At 41.7% G+C, this 27,917-nt stretch overlaps 1 protein-coding gene across 4 annotated transcripts in view; it reads right to left on the bottom strand.

The window, feature by feature from the left end:
* The window catches only part of PHACTR3 (phosphatase and actin regulator 3), a 90,980-nt gene continuing 63,063 nt past the window's right edge, over window positions 1–27,917 (bottom strand). For all 4 annotated transcript variants that reach the window (XM_072350081.1, XM_072350082.1, XM_072350084.1 and 1 more), the window contains exons 8-13: window positions 25,934–26,087; window positions 7,041–7,096; window positions 3,559–3,620; window positions 2,710–2,850; window positions 1,669–1,745; window positions 1–1,138 (exon numbers count right to left, since the gene is read on the bottom strand). In XM_072350081.1, coding sequence (XP_072206182.1) covers window positions 1,123–1,138; window positions 1,669–1,745; window positions 2,710–2,850; window positions 3,559–3,620; window positions 7,041–7,096; window positions 25,934–26,087 — 506 coding nt within the window. In that variant the 3' untranslated portion in view covers window positions 1–1,122. The remainder of the gene's footprint in view (window positions 1,139–1,668; window positions 1,746–2,709; window positions 2,851–3,558; window positions 3,621–7,040; window positions 7,097–25,933; window positions 26,088–27,917) is intronic.

Here is a 27,917-nt window from a genome sequence, read left to right as displayed (position 1 = left end):
TTTATTTCTTTTGCTTTTTTCCTCCTAGTAGTTTCTTGAGAAGAATCCTTGGATGTTTTTAGAAGTCAAGCATTATTAGAAATGTCTAGCTTTTATCTTTTTTTAAACCAGTTCTATTTGCTTATTGTCATTTAGTAACTTCTTTCCCTTTACAATCCAGAAATCATTACATACATACTTTTTTACTATTAAAACAATTAAAATAATTTCTTAAGCATGAAAGAACATTTTTATATTGATTGTTTATATGTGGTTGTGCGAATTAGTAACTTCTAATGATATTAACTGAACTTAACTGTCATTCTTTAGAGGTCTGAAAGTACTGTGTAATGACAATATGGTATACAAAGGGCCTGGTGCAAAGTGCTGGTGCTACATAAGATAGAGGTCCTTACCTAAAATGATCTTTTTGAAGATTCTGTGTTGATAAAGAAGGGATACAATCTAGTGCATAATTACTGAAATTAATCTGGTACATAATAACTGAAATCTCTTCCCTTCCCAACTGCCCCTGAAAAGAAAACATCTTCAGGAAACATGTTCATTTCCTGCAATAAGTAGTCATTTAATTAAGGAACAAAAGTAACAGGAGTCAAAAATGCTTGCAGCTGTGTTTGTTAAGACATTATATAAAAAAAGAATGAAATTATAATACATTAAATTAGTTTTTAGAACATGAACGTAAGCGTCTTACAAACTAATCGTGGTAAGTTCAAAATGTCTCGTCAATGTAATACTGAATGACAGTGTGTCATGTCCATTATGTCAGAGGCCTTGGAATGGTAAAGCCTGTACATGCACATCTCCTTTTCCACGATAGACTGCAAAACAGTTTAAAACAAGTGGTAAAGGAGAGTAGTAGGTTCTTTCAAGTACTTTTACTTCAGTCTTTTTCAGCAGCTAATCCCGTTCAACAGGCCATTGCTCTTCTGGCTTCAAAGTGAAGATCATCTCTGGTTGTTTCACTCTTCTTTTAAGTGCTGCAGACTTTTCATCCGCAGTCCTTCTTTCACATAAACATCAAGGTATCCAGGACTGAACATAAGGGAAAGATGATTCCCTGACGTGTGTTCAGCAGCAATATCAAAAAGTAAGGGCAGAATTCTTCTCAGAAGAAAATTTCTATGGCCTGTGAAATCTAGGACAAATAAGAGACTATTTTAAATGACTTCAACATTTTAAAAATATACATTTTTTTAAAAATTCTGGTTTATTAACTTCCTTAAAATCAGTGTTCATTCTCTTTAAAGGTACACAAACACTGTTGTAGAATATTAGCAACTGTAAGCAAGTTTAATTTTCATGGCCTCATTTCCACATGTATGCCATGACTGTAGTGCAGTTACAGTTCTCAGGGTCCAGCCAAGCCATTTTGCAATTACTGGCGAGTGCAAATGGAAAATCTATGTGGAACTTGTTGGTTTATTTTTTCCTTTGGGAGTTAGGCCACAGTTTTCATTGTCAGTAACATTCTTTACTGCACCATGATCTAAAAGCTAATAATAAAGCTAATGCTTTATTCTTAATACTTATTTTAAGAAAATGCATCCATTTTCTTTCAAAACACAGCTTCTATGCACATGCAGCATGTAAGACCGAAATCTACAGATTCGTGACTCAAAGAGACTTTATTAGCAAGCAATGGCAATAAATAGCTGGAAGACTGACCTTGTCAAATGTTTACTTGACGCATGTACCTCCATTTCATTACTTTTGTATTCATTTAGCTCTTTCCGAATTGCTGCCTAGGAAATGAAAATAGAAGAGAGTTAGCAAATAATTTTGTACTTATAAGTATTGTAAAATACCAGACTCTTTACAAAGAGTTTCATTAAGTAGAAATTACGGGTGTTAGGTACAGCAAAGCATACTGTGCCAGTAGAGATGCTGAATATTTAGGTTATACAGATTGCTGATGATTTTATGGATTGCTAGAGAAGAGCTAACATAGGAAAAGATAAGATATTGTTCCTTTTCTATGTAAGTCTTCTAAAGCCATTTATTACATTTCTCACTTGGGAAATACTGGAATGAAGAACAAAGAATTTGATTTCTGCACCTCAGACCAAAGCAGTAAGTAATCCAGCCGTGTATTTATTACTTATCCAGTAATTATCCCAGCATCTGCACTAGTTCTACTTGCTGCATCCCTGAAACTTCCCAACTCCTTATTCAGCAACTGTTCTGGCTGGAATCATGCTGTACTCCTTTGGCTGTACCTCAGGTACTTCAATGTGAAGATTACATTCACATGTAAATTAATTATGTGGCAGGTATATGATGGAGCAGAAACAATTGCTTATTTATGCTCATGAAAATATAAGATCAACCAACTCTGTGAGTGCTCACAGGAAGCTGGAGAGGAAATACTGCATGTTTCAGAATAGGGTGAAGGGCATTTGCATGTCTAAGAAAAAAACTTCCAGTTTGAGGATGTTTTGTGCTCACTGGAAGTGGATTTGAGTTGCAGCCTAAAGCATGAAGAAAGATTGTATCCATCTTTCCCTTCCTCCCTGGATAAGCTGACCTCTATTGTACTAAATAAGCATTTATTTTACAAATGGCATTTTTAATGACAGTATACATTGGTCAGTGTGTTTACAGCATATCAAGTAACCATAATATTTAGAGAGGTTAAATGTACTTGCAGAATCCAATGTAACTCTTTACACAAGTCAAGTAGAAAGCAATAATATTTGATGTCAGTACCTTATCGGCTGCTGATAGTCTTGTCCATGGTTTATCCGCTCGTCTGTCATAGTCCTGTGCTTTTGCCACTTCTACATAATCACTGAATCGAATCAGGATCTTTCTGTCTCTTAGTTCATCTACCGTAGGTCTCTGGTTAAGCTGCATTAAAGAGTTTTACAAAACAGAGCCAATATTAATAACCAACATTTGAAGAAACCATGCAGTGTTTTCTGCTTGCCATTTTAGTTTAGTGTGCATTTATGTGTCTGAATAAAAACACCTTGGAAATTCCATGGAACTTAACATAAGTCCTTTAGACTACTGTTACGAGAGTCATAACTGTTCGACTTGAGGTGTGGGCTATGGCACAGTGGCTTTATAATGGAGAAAAGATGAAAATATTTTGACCTTGAAATTGATAAAATGCATAAATTTAGAGCAGGCAAAGGATTTTCAGGACCAAACCAGTTTGGATATAACAAGTTATTGGCTTATAGTTCTAAAAGGGTTTCCTGAGAACAGAATAACAAGATCTCAGAACACCTTAAAATGCAAAGAGGAATGTATTGAGCGCTTCTGGTGCTCAGCAGGGAGCCAGTCCAGCTCTGCTACAAAGAATGAAGTACTGCTTTTATAGCAGCATAGTTGTGAAACATGCGTTGTGCAAGCAAATACTATTTTTTCATTTAAAATGTATATGTCAATATTCTATCCATTCTCATAGCTGAGACATGGTAGATATTCGTTTACTAGATACCACTATCTCAGGCACTGCAGAGAAGGAAGTATAATGTATAGTGGCCTAGGTGACTGGTCAGTATTTCACCAGCTTTCTAAAAGCTAATGGAAGGTATTGCAAGACTTTACCTTTCTTGTCAGTCTTTGTTTGATTTCTCTTCTTTCTTCCTGTTCCGTTTGATCGTTTCTTTCTACAGAGAATATAAAAAGAAAAAGGATGATTTTCTTCATGAGGAAGAACAGTAGTTTCCAAGGCAATGAGAATCATATCACATAAAAATTAGTAGCTGGCTCTTGGCTGTCTGTTTTCTTAGTTCTGTACACCTCTGTTTCTCTACTAGAAGGTACAGTCACCCCTGTGTGAGGACAAGGTACTGGTGCCAATGACAGCTTTTCCTGAGCTCTGAACTCCAGTTCTGAGTTTTAATAAGCCAACAGCAGCCACACCAACCCTCAGATTGAATGAACTTTGGAAATAAAATCGAAGCATTCCATAGTCATCAATTTATTTTCTATTCTCCATTTTGCTGGAGCCATTATGTTGCAGTAGATGCTGAAAAGACTTATTGCAGGAGCTTCAGGGAAAGTAACGTTCTGTCCTGGAGCACCTTAATTCTCAGCTACATCTTTAGATGGACACGCTGCCATAGTAGTTATCTTTGACTCGCATGCTTTGTATCTGTGCCACTGATATTTGAACCTCTTTATCCTCACAAGTTTTCTTTCGTAGCATTCCATTCTAACCTAAGCCAGCTAGCTTTTGTGTGTGCCTATTAGCATTCAAGCCGTGATAACTCCTACACACTGCGTCTAAAAATAGAGCGGAGTGCTGTAACACTGAAATATATCCTTTGCCTTGGGATACGAGGTAATGGCGTTTCTATTTCTAGTACTATCTGTTACTAAATTGAGGCCTGAGCCTGTGAACTGAACAAAGCTTCTAGAGAAAAATGTTTAACCACTCTGGGATTCTCTGGTTTATTATATACTTCCAGTACTAAAAATCATGTGTGAGCTTTAACATGCCTGAAAAAGACATTTGAATATACAAAACATTACATAGTGACCCATATGTGATACGTTCAGACACGCTCAGTGCTTACTCCCAGCTCCAAGAAAATGCCAAATGTAAAAATGTGAGAAACAATTCATTTGGAAAATACAAAGCAAGGTTAGATAGGAACTGCTAGCAAAGGCAATACAAAATTCAAGCACTATCACAGAGACAAAGCAGAGAGGGTTTTCCCTATTAGCATCACTCTGCCTACACATAGCTACGCTCATTAGGGAGGGCTCGCTTTATAAATCTCAGTAGAGAGATGCTCCCAATTGTGAAGTGACATTTGTAGTACTGCCATTCATTTTTTTCTGCTCTGTGAGTTATTTGGGGAATTCTTAGCTGTGCATAACACTGAAACAATTCCTGGTGTTAAGAATGAGCTGGGGATTCTGGAGCGTGATTTAAGAGATGCTGCGTTCTTGAATGTCAGTGTCAGCTTTCTGCTGAGTACAAGAACACGTGTGAACACCTGGGTCTTGATTTTAGTTGTGATGGTGAACCAGCAATGTTTCTATCACTAAAGCAAAGGATGTAGAAGTTCAGTAGAATTGTAAGAAAGCGTTGGCTTTTCGTTTTCCTTAGCAGAGTGTGTTATTAACATCAGAGATGTTAGGAAACTTATGAGTCAACTAACAAACCCTCACAAGCTGCAGGATGCTGTAGTGATTTCACCGAAGAGTATTTATGTTGCTACATCTTTGTAAGTCAGACCCAGCGCAGGTGCTTAAAAACCATAACAAGAATTTCAATGTTCACACTAATAGAAGGAAATTTGTAAACTTTTCACACTCAACTCACAATGGAGCCTAGAGTTGTTGCATCTATCCAGCCTTTAAGATGACTGCTGTCACAGCTTAGTGACGACTTCAGCTCTTGACAGATACTTAACTTAATGGAACAGGTAACTGGGATGGAAGTGACTGCGTTCTCAGACAAACAGGTACAAAGCCTGAGCAACTGAACTGAAGTCAATGGATTTGCTTCACGTCAGGAGCTCCTTTAAATGAGATCCAAATCTAGACCAGTATGTTTAGCCAGCATTCAGGAAATATCTTTAATTCTGCTTTATCTTCTTTCTGCTTTATCTCTCTCTCTCTAAGCTCATTATATGAATGTATTCAAACTTTTATTATTAAAGCTTGCCAGTTTAACCCAGATTAAGGATGTAACCAGCATTCTTCAACAAGCAAACATAAAGGAACAGATTTTTTTTGGTAAAGATCAGCCCTCCATTAGGGAACTAAATAAAAACAGGTCCCAGGAGAGATCTGAGGCACTGACTAAGGAGAATCCGGTTCTACGTTTCCGAATCCTGTGTTAATGTTTTTGTTCTTATCTCTCATGTAGCTGACAGGTAAATTTAGGCCAAGTTGATCCATTCACGCTTTCAAAGAACGCACCCTGTTTCCCATTTAGGTACGCACATTTCTCAGATGAGTCCAATTTAAGCATGTACAACGTATGCTTTGGAAGAGTACTGAACAGTTAAGTTGACTGTGGAACCCCTTTGTGTTAGAAGTGAAATGAAGTCCACAGTAACTTCTATAGCAACTGCGTAAGTTTTTTCTTTAAACTAGGAAAGTTCTGAGACATTGAATTCTAGGTAACAAAATATGGGTAACTTTTTTTTCTAAAGAATTGCAATCACGTTGATAATTAAATATGAATTAAACACCAAAGGCAACATTGTTTCTACGCTATATGCCATATAGACATATTATATATGGCCATATAAAGATGTTTTATTCATGTTTAATGAGAAGGAAACCATTGTCACACCATTCCATCATTCTGCTATTGTGGTGTTGTGCTGTTTGGTTTTTACTTTCAACACTAACTAAACCACAACAATAAGAGAAGCAATGTTCTTTTCATTCCAGCAGGTAGCTTCTCTCATTCTCCTATCTCAGACCCCAGAGCAGAGAGAATTTCAGAGCTCACTCTTCTTCTGGCTTAGAGGATTCCCAATGCATCTATCACCTGTTTGATCCCTTGGCCCTAACACCAATCTTTAGGAAAAGAGTTTCAAGTTTCTGCCCTGTGTTTATTTGAAAGCTGTTGAGCAATATTCCTCTGTAAGACTATTTATAATAGGCCTGGAATTCTCCCCCTAAGAATTGTTAATATCTCAGGATGATAGTTCTCTGACTTGCCTTTGGAAATGTCCTCACACCTTTGCAAGGATGCTTTGTCCGTTCCCTTTAGCCAAGACAGTCAGTGTCTCCAAAAATGGTAGTCTGTGTCATTGCACTGCGTGACACCTGGATGCTACTCCCCTCTCAGACACACACAGCAGTGTGTTCACAATATAAATCATTTCAAGGCTGAAATTTAAGCAAGTCTCTCTTTTCTGTACTAAACTGCCCGCCTTTATGAAAGTGTAAATTCACATCTCTGCAATATTGGAAACCCAGGACACATTAAACGTGAAAACTTTTAGGTACAGAAAATAACCCCAATAAATTAATATATCTTTTAAAAGAATACATTTCACAAATGTAATTGCTGGTTCTTGCAAATATTTAAGATATATTAAGAAGGAAGTACTCACGTTTAAGTATATTTCTTCTTTCTAGCTCCTCAACAGCAGGTCTTTGGCTGAGTCGCCTGCGGAAAAACACCAAAATCACATTTTGTACCATGCTTGTTCTTTGGAAAGTCTGCAGGATTCCAAGTTCTAGTTTGTGTTTTCCTTGTGTGTGTTTCTGGGAAGGAGGAGAACACGAAATCCTTCTCCAGGACTGGAGGTGAAAAGAAAAAGAAAATTCCAAGCGCAAGATTCTGGTACCAGAATGCCTTCTTGTTTAATGTTTGCCAAATATCAGCAATGCAGGTAGAAGTTCTCCTCTAGTTTGCAGTGCTGTTGGTGGAATGCTTCTTCATAACATGCATCCTTTTCACCACACTTCCCAGACAGTCAGATGGAACCAGTGCTCTCCAATGGTTAAATTCACTCTTGAGAGAGAGGGTTAAGGTGGTTTTCAAAGGAGTTTCACAGTCATCTTCTGTAGCAGCCTCTGCTTCTACCTTTGAATCTCTGTAGCAGCGGGCTTCCTTTTTCTCCTAGTAACACCAGTGATGCATCTTGACAAATGCAGACTTGCCAGAAATAAAGCTTTCCTGTGGTTTCCCGACTCCACATCTAACAGACCAATCCAGCAGCTCTCCTCCTGCCTGCTGAATAAAATTCATGTGCGGCTCACCGCCTCATGCTGTCTGAACGGAGTGTCTTGTGCAGTTTCACCTCCCCTTTCTGTAGTGCTGCTTCAGGATTGAGTCTTCAAATCATATGATCAGTGCCAGAGCGATTTTATTCTGCATACTAAATGAGATTTCCCCACGAGACACTGCCAATATCTGCAGAGAATCTCAGGTAATTGAAGCCCTCCCCTAGGCAGACAGATGCACACTGCATTTGCTCGCGTTCAACCAATAATCCAGCAAACAGATCAGGAGCAGTTTATGATGCTTCCTGCTCTGTGTTCTGGCAGCATCAGGGATTCTCATCGTCTCCTCTGTGGCAGGTGTTACCAAGCCAGAGATCGAAGTTACAGACAAAGCAATACAGCAGGGACCACACTGCAAACCATGGTTGCAGTAATTATCTCTCAACTGTGCACAGAAGATACAGGAATGATGATAAAGTGATGCTATACCAAGATCTGCATTTTACCAGATATACAGAATTGGGGGGGGAGAGGAAGGGAGGTGGAGTGTCTAATTCTAATTTCTCCTTGTTTCCTGGGTATGACCAAACACACCTTAGAATTCAGCTCTGTGTTCATATGCTATAAAGACCAACAGCAGACAGTATGAATGCTGCTCCTTATCATTCTCTAATTTCCCTGCAATCACTGCAGAGACCCGTTCTGTTCTGTCCTCAGCTTTGGCAACAGGAACGCATCACAACTACAGCAGGCTTACACCAGCAGAAAACTTACATGGTGAGCTGTTGTACTTGCAGACACCTGCAACCTAATGCTCATTCTTCCCACCTCACCTCAGATTTTCCTCTAGGTCTCTGGATTTTCTCTTCAGAGTAATGAGCTGGATATTCCAGCTCTGCAATCTGCAATAATCCAAACTGAAACAGAAACGATGCTGAAAAACTCCGCTGAAGGATTTAAAAGTGTATTTTTAATCTGCTGCCCCTTCACTCCTCCCTCATTTTCCTTAATGTCTCAGAAATTATGCAGCTCTGTCTGGGTTTGTTTGAAGGAGATCGGTGTGCATTTGATACTATAACTCAAGGAAGAGTGACTTACTCACATGCTGGTCCCATGCCTGTCTATCAGCTATTCCTAACTACAGCCCTTCCATGCAAGATCTGCAGATTTTCCCAGAATCTTCCATCAGATTTCTTAGAGCCCCTTGAAACTGAGTGCTTAAAACCCTAATGGAGAATGAAGCATGAGAATAGATATATAAGTGAATGCTCTGTGTACTTATATTGTTATTGTATTTATGTTGATTCATTACTTAAAAACCTCCATCCTTCTTGACTTTGGTAAATATGTGGTGGGTGCCCAGAGATAACATTATTTCTGTGCACAACTTCAGCTTTACCCCAAGGAAAGGAAAAGATGCAGATACACACACAGACAGAAATATACACCATACAGCCCTGCACTTTTGTGTGAATCGTTCAGAGATGAGAACAGCACTTTCAAACTTTTATCACAGCCACAAAACCAGGAAAGGACTTTTCTATCAGGGAAGGTGGGGACAGGCTGAAAACACAGCTGAAGTCATGATGTAATAACGAGGTGGCGACACTGCCTACATCTGTTTCCACTGCAGTACAAGGGCTTCTTGCATCCACCTGTTACATCAATATTTCTGTTCAGGAGATGCCTCCAGCTGCTGTAAACCCCCCCTTTCCACCTGCTTTACCTGCCATAAGCACCGCAATGCGGCCAGCCCAGACGAAGTGATGAGGGCAAACACTGCCATGTTGGAAGTGCCACCACACAGCCCTGGGAAACAGCGTCCTGCTCTCTTCTTCCCTTCGTTTGAGAGTGGGTTTGAGAGCAGGCTGTAAGGCAGGCGTTGAAAGTGACTGACCCCAGAGAAGGGATGCTCAAATCTCTTACATTTAAAAAAAGAGAAACTTTGGCAGTATTATGGTTATCAGAAGTCTTTGTACTGCAGCCCGTGTGTGATACCAGAGGATGAAGCTGGCACAGGACACAAAGGAGCCTTCATAGAAGCTAAGTACTGAACTCACAGTGGACTCTACACAATCTCCCCGAGCTTTGCACAAATAGAATCCTGTAGCATGGAGCTGCAGGTCATTTCAAAGCATAGTGCTGATTTGTTTCCTGGGGGTTTAGCAAATCACCTGCACCTGGGGGTGGGTGGATTTAAGGCTCCTGCCCTCCCCCAGCCTATCTCCCTATCCCTCAGCCCTGGGAGTAGTAGTGGTGCAGAAGTCTGAAGGGAACCTCTGCTGTGGATGTAAGACAGGCACAGAAGAAGATGGGTGAGTCCCGTGCTTTCTATTTTTGTCATGTTTTCATGTGAGGAACTTTGACCCTGCTGTGGCCCGGCTCACCTCTGTGTAACTGCAGGCTGCTGTGAGCTCTAATGTAGCACACCACCTTTGTCCCTTCATAGTAGTGCTTTCTTTTCAAGTGAACTGAGCTGAAATATGTATTTTCTGGTACTGAGAAGAGCTTCTGGTTAATAGTGCTATATTCCAGGGGAACACTAAGGTCTGGGTTTGGGGTTTTTCTGAGCTGTCTGCTAAGGCACAAAGCGTTCCCTTGGGGCAGCTCCACACAGGCAGCCATTTCTGTAGCTTGAGGGCTCTCAAGTAACTTGCAGGCAAATCCTGTCTCTGTCCAGTCTGCACACAATGTAAGTGTCTGTTATGGATATTGTTGTGTTTTGCATTAGCTCCAGGAATTTGCTTCCCCTCCCCTGATTTACACAAAAACGTGTTAAGTGCTGAAGGAAGCAGAGCTGAATCCTCAGTGCCTCAGCTGAGGTGGCTGCAGCTGCCTCCAAGAAAGCACGCAGGGCTGGAGGCACTGATGTTGCTTCCTTGTGAATGGTGTTTGTATGTGGTTCAGAGTTTGCAGTGTACACGTGTAAGGTGAAAATAATACAAAGATGGTAATAATACAAGAAGGATGGTGATAAAAGATTATCTATAGGAAAAAAACACCAGTATAGAAGCCTTCAGTCTGGCTGGAAAACACTGAGGCAGTCTCCACAGAGGAGCAATCTCAAAGAGATGCTGCTTTAGTGGTGGTCAGCCCTCAAACGAGGTCTAGAACAGGTAGAGTCAAGCTCCAGCCCTTCTGGGAGCACAGCTGAATACCCTCACCTGTGCTCCCACAGCTGACCTGACACTTGCCTCAGCTGGTTAATCAGAGGTTCAGGCTGTGATTACCAGTTTCCCATACAACATGTCAGCGATGTTACAAATCTGGGTAGAGACCAAAGGGTCGAATCAGAGGATTCAGAATCTGAATGTTTTGTCCTCATGAATGATAGAGCAGTTCGGGGGCTGTGTGTGACCAGCCCTTTGAGTTGTGAAGGGTGACAAAGCCTATGTATTACTTTTGCTCTATGCAAAACAAATGTAAACCTTCAAGTTTGGAATGAGTTCTGGGAGGTATTCTCAGTTTGTTTCCAGGCTGTTTTCCTCAGTTAACTGCTTGAAAAGATGAATGGATTGATGTATGTATATGTGTACTCCCATGTCCTGTGCACTGCATCTCCTGGGTGACAGGAGCAGCTCTGTCAGCTGTGCCTGGCCCTGAGTGCAGCCTGCAGGTGTGCCCACGTGTGCTTCTGCTATCAGAGCACCTCAGGTGCTGAGAATCTGGATGTGGCCTCAGGATACTTGTTTCCTCCATGCAGCAGGCACGTGGGAATGCTGTGAGACTCATGGAAGATCTGTGCTGGCTCCAAGAGGGGCAATAAATCTATGCATGTCTGGCTGTTTCCCTTGACGTACATGTGTGGTGCATAGCTGTGGCAAATAGGCTGTCTGGGGAGATAACGAGCCTGGTCTGCTGGTCTCAGAGGTGGGGAGTCTCCCTTGGTAGGTCTGCTGCAGCCCTCCTCTGCAGGAGCCTGATTTGAGGTCCCTCTATGTAACATGTCAGACACGTGTGTGTGTACAGATGCTGGACTTGGCTTCCAGGGGAAAGCCACTAATTGCTCATCCCCTCCAGAGTAAGGTCACATGTTCCTGAGCCCAATGACCCTCACACGTGTCTGTGAATGATGATCAGTATTTACTTTTCACAGTCAGGTTCTCCTTCATGTTCAGAGAAACTGACGTCTTAGCACCAGCATTACACAAGGTTGATGATATTGGAGTGTTACAGGTGACTGAATCCTCAGCAGTCTGATGATGTGCATATCACTTGGATCCCAGGGTCTGCTATCAGATGGGCAATGCATCATTATGTCTTACAAGCAGGAGAGTGCCAAGTTCTCTGTCCTCATAGTTAACCTTAGCAATATCTTTTGTCTGTTGTGGGAACTGCAGCTCAGCAAAGCTACAGTGAGCTATGTCACTGGTGCATTTGCAGGTATGGGTGCAGAACAGCTGGGGAGAAACAAATGGGCAACAGGTACAGCACAAATGTGCACGTGGGGCTGTGCTCAGACCCAGTCCACTCTTCCCAGCTCCTCTTGCCAGTTTGTGGAGTCTCAACTGTCCACAGACCCTTATAAGTATTTAGCAGAATGAACTTCAGGAAGTTTGTGTTGTTGGGGTTTCTCATCTGTCCCCAAAATGTGCTTCTTTGTTTTACAAATGTATTTCTGGGTGGTGTATATTATATTTATGATTTACCTGTCATAAAACTGAATGTATTTCATCTTTATAGCTGAAGCCAAAACATGCACTTTGGAATCCTTTTCCTGCTTGTCCTTAGTTAGGGCCACATGCATCTGATAATCTCCTACAGAGCTGGGGGGAGGGAGGGTAGGCTCACACGTGTGTTTGCCCGTGGACTCCACACTAACAAGCACACGATCAATCCAGCCACCAGTAAGTGAGCTGTTGCCAGCAGCAATCACATTGATTGCCTCTTGTGGCAGGTAGTTCTGCAGAAAGAGTCGTGAGGTTTTGCAAGGTGTGGTGGGGAGGATCCCTCTCACAGCAGAGCTCCAGCCTAGCCGGGAAATGGGCACAGGGAGGAGAAATGGGAGTGCCCTGTGCCATCTGCTCGTGAATCTACCTGTGCCTGTTTCCCATCATGTCTCTTAAATTGGCATCTCTATTATCAGAACATCGTGTTCAACTCAACGAGACATTTATTCTCATCCTTCCCATAAGTGGCTGTGAGAAGGATGTGTGCCAGGGCTTTGAGTCACCCACGCACTGAGCAGTGGCAGCACAGTGCTGCCTGCAGAGTACAATTATGGGTAGTGGTAAATCCTTGGTAGGAGGGACTTTGCCTTTTACAGACTTTCTTCTGCACAAAATTAGAAGGCAGGCAGAGAAACACAAACTTGTTTCAGCCCCAAGGCAATTTTGGAGCACATACAAAGTGGTAGCTGAGTGTCGTGCCAGCATTTCCTGTAATAGTAGTTGCTATTCTCTGATAGTAGAAGGCTGAAGAACAATATGAATGTGGGGACTTGGTATGGTCAATTCAGCAGGTTGCATGCCAAAGCTTCACTGCTTTAAAATTGCCCGATATTTGTGTCTGTTTTTTCCCCCAAGCTATCTTTTACATTAAAAAAAATACATAATAAAGAAAATTGCTTTTAGTTACCCAGAGGAAAATGGTGAATATATGTAATGGCCATATATATTTTGCCTTAATTATGCAGTTTATTCATTTATTTGGCTTTCAGTTTTGTTTGAACTTTCAAGGCTGCAAATCAGCAAAAGTTCAGTTAATTATGTTGGCCGTCATCTCTCAGCCGATTACAGTTGTCTATCATCATCGTTTCTACAATAAACACACTGTGCTGAGTAGTTCATATTTCAGTGTGGGAATGAAAACTACATACTTTCCTGGCGTGACCCTTGTGCCTTGATCCTGGTAATGCCTGAAAGGACCTGCGTCCTTGTGACAGCTTCACTACTGCATAGTGCTGCTTAGATGAGCCAGTGCCTAATCATGTGAGAGGATTCTGATGGAGAAGTCTATACAGTAATCACTGTTTTCACCACCTGTGAAAGTCCTGCAGCATCTGACCTTTGGTGGCATGCTTGTTTTTTTTCTGGAGGTGTGAGGAATAAAGGCCAAACAGCTAGTGCACAGAGCCAGTCTTATGGCTCAAAGGCCTGCTGCAGTGTCAGGTGAAGAGCCTCCTTCCATCACCTTCTGAAAGCTTTTGCTTTAGTACCTTTCTCAGTCTTCACTTGAGGACTCTTGGAGGATGCTGTGCTATGTTCCGAGGCTGATATGAGTTTTGATTTTAAGCTCAGCTATTATTTAATAAATAACATGGTTTAGTTTGGTTGTGAATATAATATTTCAAAGCAGGACCTTCATCCTCCCCTTTCCACCTGCTTTTCCCCACTCTTTGGTCTAAGGGAGTTGCTAGATAGTGGCTGTGCCCTGTTTGTAACACAATTAGTCAATAGGGTGATGAAATTACAGCTGGTTATTTAGCTGAAGACACGCTGCTGTAGTTAGAGCATTTCTTTTTGTAGCAGTGTCATTGTGAGCCACGCTACCACTCACTGCTGCATGTCCTTCGCCGTGCAGCTGGACAAGGAAAAGGTTTAGGGAATACATTCAAGCTAAAAATAACCCAGCAAGAAAAACTGCTGAAAGAACATGTTCTTCAAATCACAGCTCGAGTGAGTGCTCCCACTGCAACTCTGTGCTGGAGGCTGATGAGGGCTCAAGGCTGTGTTTACTAAAATATATGTTGAAGGGTCTTCCGACTGCAATCACATACTGGTTATGATCTAGGTCACACTGTGCAGGTCGCTGAAGAAGGTGAATAGTGTTTCATTGCATTGCAATAGATTTCTGATTTTCTTTTTTCTAAAGAAGTAAAACTCTGGAGCCCAGTGTTCCCATAGAAAAAAAGAAATGAATATTACATATCTCAGACAGGCAAATTGAGAACATTGTGGGCTGGATACTTGAGCACAAGTAAAGAAAAGGAATTATATAAATCCCAAAGGTTTCTCTCTATGCGATTATGTGTGTATTACTATTTATATTATTTTAAAGAAAGACATGTACCATGGCCAAAGTGATACTAAAATCAACTCTGATAGTAACCGCTTGTGCAACAGTGGGGAGCCTGCAAATTGATCACTATTAGACCAGAAGCAAATCTTAGCCCTGCAGCAGGGCCCACTGTTTTACTAAGACCTTCTAATATTCCTAGTGGCACACAGTTATGTACTCCTGGGTGCTTGCTGGGTAATTACATGTTTTAAACCCTATTTTTTTTTCCTTTCTCTTTCACTTTACTGTGTAAACTGTGCCTAATACAATGTCTGTGCTTGAAATCCTCTAGAGAGAATGAGGCTGGATTGCCAGCCATCCCCAAGCCCTACAAGAAATGAGGTGTCTGTAGGCTCACGACTTCTCATCCTGTACAGTCAGGATGCAATTTTGGCCACTACTGTCAGAGAGAACAGTGACAGTAGGTCAAAATGTCAGGAGATAAGTCAGTTTGGACTGTAGCACAGGCTGCGTTTCAGGATTCATCAAATGGGGATACTGTGTGTGGATGGAAGTATTCCAAAACATTGTGAATTCATCTGGGATGCTCCCTGTTAAAAGAATCCTGCAATGCTGTACACTTAACATACAAACAGTTACTCCTATTAACAGATGCCACTGCAATATACTGCTGGGATTTGGGTCACTGGAAGGATCCACAGCTGGATTTGCAGAGAGCAGATAGAACTGCTGGTGGGTGTCACTTGTCAGCCTGCTATATGTAAATTCTTATCCACATCTTCATTTAATGCAAAATAATTTGAGAGTAGCCATTCCTGCCTTGGATAAAAGAGGCTGAGAATTTCCCCATGCAATGTGAGCATTATAGGATCTACTTCACTGCTCCCAGTAACCTTTGTTTATATATAAAGGGACCCCTTGGCCAGCTGCAAAGGCAGTGAAGCAACAGATAAAGTTCTGCAGTATAGTGGTCTTTGCAAGGTGTTGCTTGAAGCAACAGCAAGTATTTTCTTCAGAGCTGTTCCTTTCAATTGCTGTGAGCCTACTAACCTGGCAGCTTGGAATGGTGAGGGCATGTCACTGCGCTTTGCAAACTGGTTGTAATGTCAGGCTTCCTGCCAGGGGATAGCTTTCTTAATCACTGAAGGAAATCAAGGAAATCACAGTGCTGTCTTGGCTTTGTATAATCCCTAGAGGGAAAAAAAATGAAGTGATTGTGATTCCTAAAACTGTAAATGCTCCTGGGATAGACAGACCCTGCTGGGACCATGTCTGTGGCTGCACACCTGCTGTCAAATGGTACAGATCTCTCTGGGAATGCTCTCCCTGGCAACGCAAACCCTTCCTAGTTCTCTCCCGTCACTCACCCACGCAGCATCTCCAAACGGTTGGGATATCCCTGCCTGCAGATAGCATAGCACCATCTGTTGTACTGTTTGCTGTTTCTGTCGTACATGCTATTGTTAGCACAGCATTTTCCAGCTCAGAGCTAGACCTGCAGCTTGCTGTCCTGCTGTCATTAACAAACGCTGGCCTGAGCCCTGCAGCCTTTGCCCAGAAAATGTTTAGAATTTGTATCTTCACTGCACTGAATCTTCTTTTCTTTTCTTTTTTTCCCCAAAAGTCTCTGCTAAGGTTATCCATTCATTTTCAGTACTTTAGAAATAGAGGTTCCTGCACTGAATAAAATATAATAATTTAATTATATAACATTTCACATTGACCCAAGCATTTAGTTTTGACATTTATTTTATGATTTGTTGTGGCACAACATAAACTGTTTTACCATCAGTGCAAGGCCACAGCAGAAAGCATTTGGAAGGTCTCTACACCTGATAAAGAGGCTCATGCATACCACACCTGTGCTGCACTAGAGTTGCTTGTTCTCCTGAGTGTTTGCTAGGAGCTGCTGGAGCCAAGCAGAGGAATGCCAGGTGGCAATGACTTTCCAACAGCACTAGGAAAGGCCTCTGTGCCCAAACCACCTCCACCACACAGATTTTCTAGGCCTTTTTGGCTTATTTTATTCACTGCAGTTGATGGAGTTTTGCATTTGAGCCCAGAACCTCCAGTGTGCCAGCAAGTCCCTGCTTACCCTGCCCTCGTCATCCTCATGGAGCGAAGGCTGGCATTTCCACACACTGTTATATCTTTCCTTCAGGTTGTATAAGCTGCAAAGAGATTGCTTTCAGGGTAATAACACGGCATCTATCAATACTACTTTCTGTGCAACATTAGTACTGGTTTATCTCATCTTCTCTTGAAAAGGAGCATCTTTCCTGTTGGGTGATATTTCTAAGTATTGTAGCCACCCCCTGTGATAGCTATAATTGTAAGGTCACACTGTGCACCATCCAGAAAATGGCTTTTGCAAACACCTTCCAATTAGGTATGTCTCCTCAGAACAGACCAGCTGCTATCTGGAGAGGCTGTCCTTGCTGTTTTTACTGCTATTACTTCTGAAAAACTAAGGAAGTATTAATTCATTCACAACTTTATTTGCCTGATGAATACACTCATCTCAAGCAAATGGATGCAGGAGTTCATCTGTGAGCCACACTGTCTTCATTTAGAGTGGGCTTTTCTTGCCAACAGTGAGGCACTCACATCTTTATTCCACCGTTCGTGTCTCAGCACAACCACATTTTGTATAATTTTAATTAAAAAAATAACTTGGTGCATCTTGGTGCAACAGTGAACTGACTAGGCTGAAGAAACCTGTTTCTAATGTGATTTAAGACGAGGATTTTACTAACGTGCTGGCTCTTCAAGCCGATCCATTTCCTAGCTGAGTGGAGGGTCCTCTGCAAGGTGGATTTTCTGTGTAAGTTCCCCAGCATCAGAGGGTGTTGTCTGTTCCACTGGATAAATACTTGAGCACAGACTATTGAACTCGAGAGGCCTTTTGTTCTGCAACATGACAGCTACAGAAAAAGACAGAAAATGAGGGCAACTTCTAGGAAAGAATCATTATCCTGAGACTGGAGAGTCAGGGAAATGTGTTGGCTGATTCAGTGTCTGTTTTTCAAGGTAATTAAATCACTGAAGGGAACTTGAAGTACTCTGTTGTGGTCAAGCAGCTCCCAAGTTATATGATAAATCCCACGACACCAGGGGAAACCTGCAAGAGCAGGTGATTCAGCTGCAGCTTGCCAGGTGGGCACAGGGAATGAAATCAGAAAGACTTAGCTGAACTACATTTTAATCATTAATCTGACTGTACAGTATTTATTAAGTGGCTTGATTAAAAACAGCCTCCATTCTGACCTGTTTCTTCTCCTTGCTTCCTGTCTATTTTCTAAATATTCCTTTCACTTTTCACCACCTAGAGCTGTCCCTGAGATTATTTCAGAAAGGCAGGAACTGTGCTACACTGACCCACTTTTACTGGATGAAAGCGGCAAGCCCAAGCCTCTATTCCTGGGAGGAATTAAGATCTTGAATGAATTAGTCCACATAAGTTGTGCTCAGAGCTGTGGCAGGAGGAAATGGTAGTAACCCTAACTGTATTTGGACAGCCAGCAACTGCCGTGTGTTAATTGCTGCTTCCTTGATCACATGCTGGGAGCCATCAGGCCTGGCCAGTTTTTGGAGTGAAGTCTAAAAACATGCTTGAATTTTTCATGCAAAGGTGCAAACCATTCAGCTGACAGCAGTGCCCCATAAATCAGCAATAACACATTGCTGTGGTACTCGATGCCTGCCCTCCAAGTATGGTGCATTCAAATGTGACACCACATCATAAGAAAGTTTCATCTTTTTCCCTTCCACCATCTAAAAGCCACACTGCATGTTCTGTGGGAGAAGTAAATTCTAATTGCTTAGGTATTCTGCAGGCAACTCACAGCAATAGTCATGGTGAAAGTCACTTAAATCCATTTTGCATATGAAGCCGATTAGGTTTAAAGGAAAAGGGGAGCAGTAAAAACCTTTCTTTTTTGTTTGTATATAATTTTATGAAGGAAGACTGAAGTCAGGTACATTAAAACTGAAAGAATATAGTCAGCCCTTCTTCAGGCCTAGATTTTTGCTCATACCCATTCAGAGCCTTAAAGGTATGTACTGTCCATCCCATCTTGCTTTTAAGAACACTGAAGTGCTTCACATGAAGTGCATAAAATACTGTTCCCAAGTTTCATGAACAAGTGATAAAAGATACCTGTGAGTAATGACAGCAACACAGTGACCCCCATCACAAATGGCAAGGGCTGCCACCATGCTTTACTGAGCTGTCACTTAAACTACTGGTAGCCCACAACTGCTACAGCACTTTGTTTGGGTCAGGTTTTTGTCATGGAACAGCATGAATGGCTGTGACAACCAGAACAGCCTGTTTTGGTCCCTACTGATTAATCTATTTTATCTTTCCTCTGGGGATGTTCAAGAAAAGTGTAGATGCTGTACTGAGGGATGTGGTTCAGTGGGAAATATTGGTGATCAGTGAATGGTTGGACTGGGTGCTCTTAAACATCTTTTCCAGCCTTGTTGATTCTATGATTCTAAACTCCACAAATTAAATTAATTTCTTCTGTAATTACTTGTGCTCCAAATCAGCTTAAGGACCCGAATCATAATCCAGTGTTAAGCTGAAGCGTTACAGAATATTATTGGCTTTCTGCAGATTTCCATTTTGTTCAATGACTGCTCAGTATTTACAGGGCTATGGCCCCAGACCTTCAGGCACATTTTGGTTCCTAGTTCTTGGGAGGGGATCTGAGCCTGCACACAATGCTATTTGTAGGGAGTTTAGCAGGGCAAAGCTAACATACTATTTTCATCCCCAAAGTGTTTTTTTCCTTATTAAATTACACTTGTTTAGGTGGCTTTCATGCAATTTTATTTATATTGTTAAGCTATGTGGAATAGATTCAGGCCTTCTGGACTCTGACATGTTTTGATCTCTTCTCTTACATGTGTCATTTATGCTAGAAGATCAGTTCAAGAAATTGATTGTGTGTCCCAGAAAAGGCCCTCAATATTTCTGAGTTCACACCTGCTGCTCTGTTCTTCCCTTCCCTGCTGTGCGCTGACCTGCTGCCCTTGCCTTCACTTTGCTCTGAAAAACATGTTTGATTATGAATTCCCAGCACTGGAGTCAGGGAACTAGAACAGAGCAGCACAAGGAGCTGGGCTTCCCAGAAGGAAATCTTTATCGGCTGTGATCCTCTGATGTAAAACTTTCTCATCCCTAGACAGATCGTGCTGAATCTTTGGAGTTGTAAACCTGCACTGAGAATAGCTTTGAGTCATACGTGCAGTGTTCAGATCAAGTATTAACCTACAGAACGAAATCTTCACTGTTGCAACACGTTATGAACGAAACAGTGTATTCGAACATCATTGCCAAGCGTGAGTGGGTCACTGTGATACAGTAAATGGTTCTTGTTCAGGTGCAGCTTGTGGCTCTTGCCTACAGCTGACAGGATGTCCTGTTATCAATTGTGCACGTGTTGTACTTCATTACTGAAGCAAGCAAACACTTCTCGTTGAAGTACTTCTCTCAGGAGGATCTGCTATAATCACATGCTCGTGGGGACTGGGTTTGTTACTTGCTGATCAGTGATTCACATTAGTGAAGTTCGTTCTATTTTTGCAGATATATTTAGTGAAAGGAAACAAACGGTACCTTTCTCAATAGCTCTTCAGTCCTTAAGAAAAAGGGGCAGGGTATGTCAAATACTGATAGTCTTGAATCTCTTGTAATACGTGTATTTGAGTTGTATGGCAGCTCCCTTGAAACTGAAAAGTGCTGTAAACAGGAGGCTGAACTCACTCAATTCTTGAAGACATGAACTAAACATGAGCTTTCTCTTTCCTTGTGATTTTTATCCTTGAACACTGCTCTGAGGAATTCTGGCAGCAGATACCAAACCTTCCTCACTGCAAAGCCAGCACTGTCCATCACTGGGTACAGAATGGAGTTTCTACCTGCATCAATGCCTGACTTCAAGGAAGGATGCAGGGAATCTTATTGCCTATGGAATTCAGGCATCTCAGTTCCAGAGGCTTCCCTTGTCCTCCAAGCCTCTCCCCGGTCTTCCTACTGCTTATTCCCCAAATATGCTCGTTGGTTGTCTTTTCCTGTAGCCTGAAAAGCTGAGCTTACAATGGAAAAGAGCCAGAACATGGGGAAAAAAAAATCCCAAATCCTTACATAGCACTGAGTCTAAATGCACTTCTGTGCAAGCTGATAATGAAATAGCACGGCATCCCCATGCAAATCCCCACCAGCAACCCTGAGCCCGTAGGCTGTCACGATCTCGTGCAGAGCGGGAGACTCCCCTGGCTTACCCAGACGCCCACAGAATTAAATTGTATTTCTATATATAGCTTGTGTCATATGCAAGGAACTGTGGGTTGTGTAGACACCCACACTGAGCTCACCAGGGTTATTTTTAGCATTGGTTACAAGGTAACCTGGAGGATTCCTGCCAAATGAGGAGGGCATGCGGTAAATCGGACACAGCTAATTAGAGGTGACAGCTGATCTTTTCTCTGCCCCTGCCTTTCTGTCTCTGACACAAATCTGTGTCATGTCTTCCCAGCCAGTCTAATTTACAACCTAAATCAGGACAGTTCCCTAATTTCTACTTCAGCCAGTGGGAGTTTGAGCACAGTCAGAGCTGTATCAAAAAAGAAAAGCAACCCAAACACAAAGTCATCTCCAGGTAAATTTAGGGCAATTTCTAAACTGGGCTCAGTTTAGCATCTGCTAAATACATTTCTTCATTAGGGCTATTAACGCCTAACTCTCCTTTTGATCAAATCAAGTAAAGAATGCCCCCAAGTCCTGTGAATTCAGCCTGCTTTGCCAGTAGATCCCCCTGGAGGACTGATGCCTTTCCAGCCAGCAGAGCTGCTCTGAGCCATTCCCATGAGGAAACGGTGCTGGATGTGCTGTTCTCAGGAAACAGGGCACAATAGGTAAAATTTTCCTTTATGACTCCTCTGTGCCGAACCGTCACACTTTATGCTTTTTAGGCTGCAAATCTGAAGTGCTGTTTGCTTGGTGTTGTTCTGCCTTCAGCAGCGCTGTGAACTTCACGCTCTGTTACGTGAGGCCGAGCTACAAACCAGAGTCTAATCTGGGTCTGCATTTTGCTACCTCGGCACTTTCTGGGAAGTTAACTTGCAAATGCCTTTCTGAGAACCTCAGGGCAGCGCTAGAACCACAGACACCCAGATGTGGTAAATCTGAATGAAGGTACTTCCTTTGTCAATTTACATTGACAAAAAACCTTGCCCCAGCACGATCTGCTTCCCCAGGCCAGGATTTCTGATATGGCTTAGTTCAGTTTTAGGTTCACAAAAGCTGTCACTCTTCCTGTGTGACTCCTTTTATGCCCGCACTTATGCATATGAATTCCCATCTCCATAATCTTGTAAGTGCTGCTTAATGCTTTGTGTCTACTTATGCAAATATATCCAAGGAGGTGACACAGAACATGAAATGAAAATTACAAGTATAATCTTTTCCGGGAATTCATGTTTTTGCTGCAACATTAAGTAATAATGGAGTGTCTTTTACTGTGGTTACACAAAGCATGCCTGAGAAGTACCAGCCACCCAGGCAGTTCAAACATTAACTTTCCAAGCATTCAGATATCAAATTTAATTAAACAGCCCTTTCCTACATCACTTTTCAGTTAAGCAACTATTTTACTCCTCCAGGTTTCAGCTAAAACCCCTTCTAGAACAAAGTGGGTCCATAAGACAGAAAGCAGTTCTTGCAAATAATCGTACTTGCAAATGTCTCTCTGCCTCTTGACACAAAGAGCTCTCAATTCATTGAATTCCATGGAGGGCTTATTATCTGTGCTCTGAACCCATAATAATAGGAAACGAGACCTATTGGGAGCCTGGAGTATCAAAATCTCCGTTGTCTAATGCACAGTAGAACATTGCAAGCACATACTGTGGCCAGGGGCACTGGGATGCATGAATTAATAACAGAAAACATGACTGGAAAGGGAAATGTGAGGAAGATGGAATGCTACCAGTTTGGATGGAGGAAGAGAGAGATGTCTATGTTTCCATGGCAACAAGTGGTAATTTGGCTTGGAAATACAGAAGACAGGAAATACACTTTACAAATGCATCAATGCATGTAAAAAAAATACTCAGTTCTGTACTTGGACAATGGTGAGTCTGAAGTAAGTCAACTTGCACTGCTGTAAAGCTAGAATCTGGCCCAAAAGATGTAACAGAACGCTTGTGCTCTTGGTTGTGCAAATGCTCATGAGAGTGACAGCACAGAGCTGACTTTCTTGCCAAATTCACAACTACCCTTAAAATGCATTTCAGCTAGAACCATTTAGAAAAAAACACAGTGGTTTTGATAAAATGCTTTTTCTTTGTCTCCGTATTCTTTAAGTCGCTTAGGTGCCATTATTGATGCATTTTGTACATTATATACATCGGCACAGCTTTCTTTCTAGGCTACAGAGCTAGGTTGTGTTAGCTGCGAAGCAAGCAATTTTCTAGGCAGCTATAAACATTCAAATCCCTGCAAATGTGCTGTAAAATACTGATCTTGAAAACAACTGCCTGTTTACTTGCTATTCTGATGCAGACAGCAGTTGAATAACAACTCTCTAATTTGCTTGTACATTACTTTCTCGTGCAGAGGGACAGGTCTATAGCCTGATGGTACATGTAGATTCGTAGCTGAGCAGGCAAGTCCCATTGCAATTATCAAAGTGTTACCAGTATGGAAGTAATGTGCTCTAATCTGCACAGGAAATGGCAAAATCGTACAGAAAGCATTCATGTCTATTGGATCCCAATTGCCTGACAGTACCTTGTACTTGAGCACTTAGAAGCAAGCTGTAAACTTCCAGGCTGTCACACCTACAGAGAGATTAAGCTGCACGAGTACCTTTAAATGAATGAACGTGAAGACCTCAAAATCTCATCCAAGATTCTCATTCTTCTCCCCAGTGTGGTTAAATTTCCATGCTACTGTCAGGCTGTGCTCTGAGTGGGGTTCCTGGGGTAGTCTGCATTGTAGGGAGTGAGAGCTAGTCAGAAACTCCAGGGGGATCAACTGAGGGTGCTTTGATTCCTCTGCTTTTGCCAGCACCAACTTCTAGGTTTGGGATTTTTCATTTTTAACACATTTCTTGTTTTCTTGGTGTAAATATTTCTTCTGTGTATCCATCACCTGAGCTTGTTTGCATGGTCACATTCTATTCTGGTGGATGAGTTAAGAGCTGAGCTGAGCTCTGCCAGTGCACATATGTGCTGGAAATTGTGTGGGAGGTTGCTTCCAATCTGCTTTGCCATTCCTGGCTATTCCAGCAATCTCTGCACCGTCTGTTTCCCAAGATGCGCTGAACCTGCCACGTTCCAGGAGGAAGCATCTAAATGAAAGACTGTCTTCCAGCACTTGGAACAAAGCTGGCTTTTAGCCATTCTCTAGACATAACCATTGAGACTAATAGCCTGCACCACAGATTGCTTCGTGAGATCATAAGAGACAATGTGGGGAGTATCTTTACTGACTTTATCTATAGAGAGTACATTTCCTATGAGCCAGTCCTTTTCTTCACCAGCAGAGCAGTTTTCTTTTTAAGTCCTTGTACCGATAGTTGGCTTGAGTTATGACTCCTTTAAAATAATTCTCCAGGCTCATTATTAAGCAAGTAAAATGGCAAATGAAATGAAAAAGATAAAGCCTGTAGTTATGCCACCTCAAGCTGCAATTCCATAAGACCTGTCACATCAGAAGTCAGGCAGTGCTGGAGAGAGAGGTGACCTTCCAGGCATCTCAGCAAAATGAGGTGTGGCTGCCGAACAGATCATCTTCTCCCTCTGTATATTCTGTGGTGGTTCAGCTTGTTTTTAAAGGTGCAGTGGGATGGGAACCTTTTTGTTGGTGTATTATAGAGCCATAAAATTAGGAACCTGACCTATGAAGACATTTCTTTTTGTCTGACCAAAATACTGGAATTAACAGCATCAAAGCGCAGCTTGAAATATTCCCTGACATGAATATACAAGGTCTACTTTCTCTCCTGAAATAATGGCTGTTAAGGTGGCACATCTATGTGTACTCTGTCTGTATCTCTTAGAATTTAATGTACACTGTAATGCGGGATTGTCTTCTTGCACAGGATGTACATATTTTTTGTGACAGGAGCTGTCATTTGCTGCCTAGCACAGTCACTTGCGCTGCACTGTTCTCCTTTTGGTGTAAGGTGCTGCCATAAAACAAAGAATAAACTGCAGTTCCTGTGAGTCTGGAAGAAGGTGACTGCAGCATCCAACACTGCAGGGCATCAGGACATTTACGCTAAATCTCATCTATGTTCATTCAGCAGCTCATTTCTTAGCAAGTGTGGTGGCAGCAGTGGTGTTTCCTCCCAAAAGCCCTGGTCTGTTAGGACTTGTGCTTTGATCCATATGTGTCTCTCAGTCACTGTCCCCTGAGGTAGAGTTTAATCAAATGCACGCACACGAATGAGCCAGCCTAAATATCAATAAATGTTTCTTTCAGGAAAGGCTTGAGATATTTAATGTTTAATAAGCTTTGAAAATGAACTTCTGTTCGTGTTTCTCAGTTTGATTCCAAGCATTTTGGCGGTGAGCAGTGCTTGCTGTCCCAGTGTGGGCAGGCACAGCACACATTATTTAGCAGTCCACTTTGTCTCATCTAAAAAATTTATGCTTTCAGATACCCCAAATGTAGCTTTTAGGGGAAAAATAACCCAAGAACCAAAAAAACAAATGGCATACACACACACAATCAAATGATGCAGTCCCATAGTTACCTCCAATCTCTGCTTTAGGCTACATACCACGGCAATGCTGTTTCTCACCCAGCTCTACACTGTTGCCCTGGTTACTGATCAAAACCAGACCATTCCTGCCATCCCCGCAGCAGGACTTACACAAACACATTACCCATGTGTGGGCAATGCTGCTGAATCTGCTCCTCCCTTAAAACAGAAACACAGCCACCAATGCACACAGCAGCTTTCCCTTCTTTGAGTATGCAGTTATAGCAATGGCCCTTAGCCTTAAATTCTGCTGGTGCTGGCCTGGCAAGATCAGATCAGTACAATTAGATTACTGCTTTTCCATTAAAGCTCTAGCCTTCTTGGAGGACTTAAAATCTTAATCACATCTGTGGAACCGCAGGTAGATTTGCAGGTTTATAACCTCCATTTACTCATGTCTTGTTTTCCATTGAAATCAAGGCAATCCTGACTGAAGAGGCAGTTAAGATTTTCTCACGTGACGGACTGACAGCTGTAAATGTGATGTATTGGTCATTGAAAAGGGAGATTTCCCCCCTAATCTCAGACAAACTTACTTTGAGAGCTTCATTTCAATTTGCTGCCGGATTTCCTGTCTTTCCTCATCTGTCCTCCTTGGGAAAATATTCCTGTCTTCCAGCTCCTGCTTGCTTGGTCTGTTTCGTAGTTTTACTGCCAGCAGTTCTTTCTTACATTTTCTTGGCAAAGTACCTGGGATAGAGATTGTAAAGAAAGACATTAGAAAGACAGTTCCTAGAGATGAAAAAATGAACATGTGAAGAGTGGGAAACTACGCAGAGATATGGTGACTTGTATGTTAGCGTGCAATGAGCAGTAACACACGCTACTAAGCAGTGATACAGCTATGCTTGTGATTAGGGCTCTGACACAAAACTGCTTACAAATGCAGAAGGGTTGTAGTCCTCTGTTGTCTTTACTGTCCTTTATAAGCAAGCGATGCTTTCAGGAGAAAATTATTTGCAGCTGAGATATGACTCACATCTCTAGTTCTGAAATCAAAGGCTGTTCATCTCATCTCAGACCTCTGAGCATCCCTATAGCTGAGAGCAATCCCTGTTTCCTGAATCACTTAGTGGTTCCTTTGCAGAAAGATGGGATGGCTCGGTGACAGGTAGCCAGGATATGTGCATCTTCCCCTCTGCGTGACCAGTCATAAACAGCAATAGGCAACGGTAACTGAGACAGTCATTGTTGGTCACTCTATTTTTATTTTACATATAATTATTGGTTTTTAATGTCATTCTTCTTTTCAGACATAGAAAATCAAAACTGTGAGCAGACACTGATGCTGTGTATAGTGCTGCGTGTAAACCATTACATGTATCTGTATCCTGTCCAAGGTGACAGTGCATCATAACAGAATTTTAAATGAATGCTGTGCTCTTTACTTTATGCTTTTTCTTCTGAAGAGAGCAAGGGAAAATATTCCAAAGGAAATAATATTTTATGGCATTTTTCAGAATGTGGGCATGTTAATTAGGCAACTGGGCAACGCAGCATTGTATTGCATCACTTATTGTGATTGCATGGCCTGTTCTGCTTACTGTAAAATGTGCTAACGCATGTTTTCTGTCAAAAAAAGATGATCTAAAACATTGCCATTACAAACAGAACCTGTTTTCATGAGTTTGCTGCTCTTGATGTGCAGAATGTTGGGTCTTTGATGCTGTCCTGCTGGTGACATTTGAAGCATTCTTTCACTGGAGGGAATTGTCTGAGCTTTGGTGTCTCCATATCTCTTGTTGTAGCTCTTCATGCTTAAGCAGGCTAAGCAGGTGAAAACTGGACTACTGAGCTTATAAACCCATTTCGCTGTATGTTTGGAAAGGTATACCACAAAATGACCGTAAACTTTAACAGCTTACAACGAAATCAGTTTTCATTCTCGAATGCAGATTAGAAGCCTGAAGTGAAGTCTCTGTCTGCTGAGGAGTGGATTGCTTATGGTGTGCAGAGAGGAAAAGGGAAGTGCTATTAAAGCTCAGTGAGCTGCTGAGTCACCCTGGAAGGACTGCAGTCTTCCAGTAATTAATTCCAGGTATATTGCAGCAAGTAAATTTACACCAGAGTCCTATGTGCCTCTGTCCTGGCCATTCTTTGGTCCAGTTGAGGACTTCAGCAGTCAGAAAATTCTCAGTGCAGAGTAACACCAGTTAGATGAATGTTGTTAGAATACTCCAGAGCTGCAGTTAAACTTTCACTCTGCTTGAACTTGGGAGCATGGTGTGCAATAGCGGTTTTTTTGGTTTAGTTCCTTTTTGCTTTAACAGTGGTTGTGTTTTGTGGCCCTTTAAAAAATAAATGAAATGTTTCACCTTTTCTAAGAAAGGTCATCTCACTTACAAAGAAAATGACATTTAATTGGTATTTTTATTTGGCATTTGAGATAGGATTAAAGTCTGCTTTAAAAAGAATGCTCTGGAGGTTGGCAAGATACTAAATCCTAAATAGATTCTCATTTTCAAATATTGGCAGTTTATTTGCTCAAGATCTGGGGGACTACATTATTATTATCACTAT

The sequence above is a fragment of the Excalfactoria chinensis genome, chromosome 15 (genome assembly GCF_039878825.1).
Source record: "Excalfactoria chinensis isolate bCotChi1 chromosome 15, bCotChi1.hap2, whole genome shotgun sequence".
Classification (NCBI taxonomy): domain Eukaryota; kingdom Metazoa; phylum Chordata; class Aves; order Galliformes; family Phasianidae; genus Excalfactoria; species Excalfactoria chinensis.
This window is presented reverse-complemented; position numbering and strand designations above follow the sequence as displayed.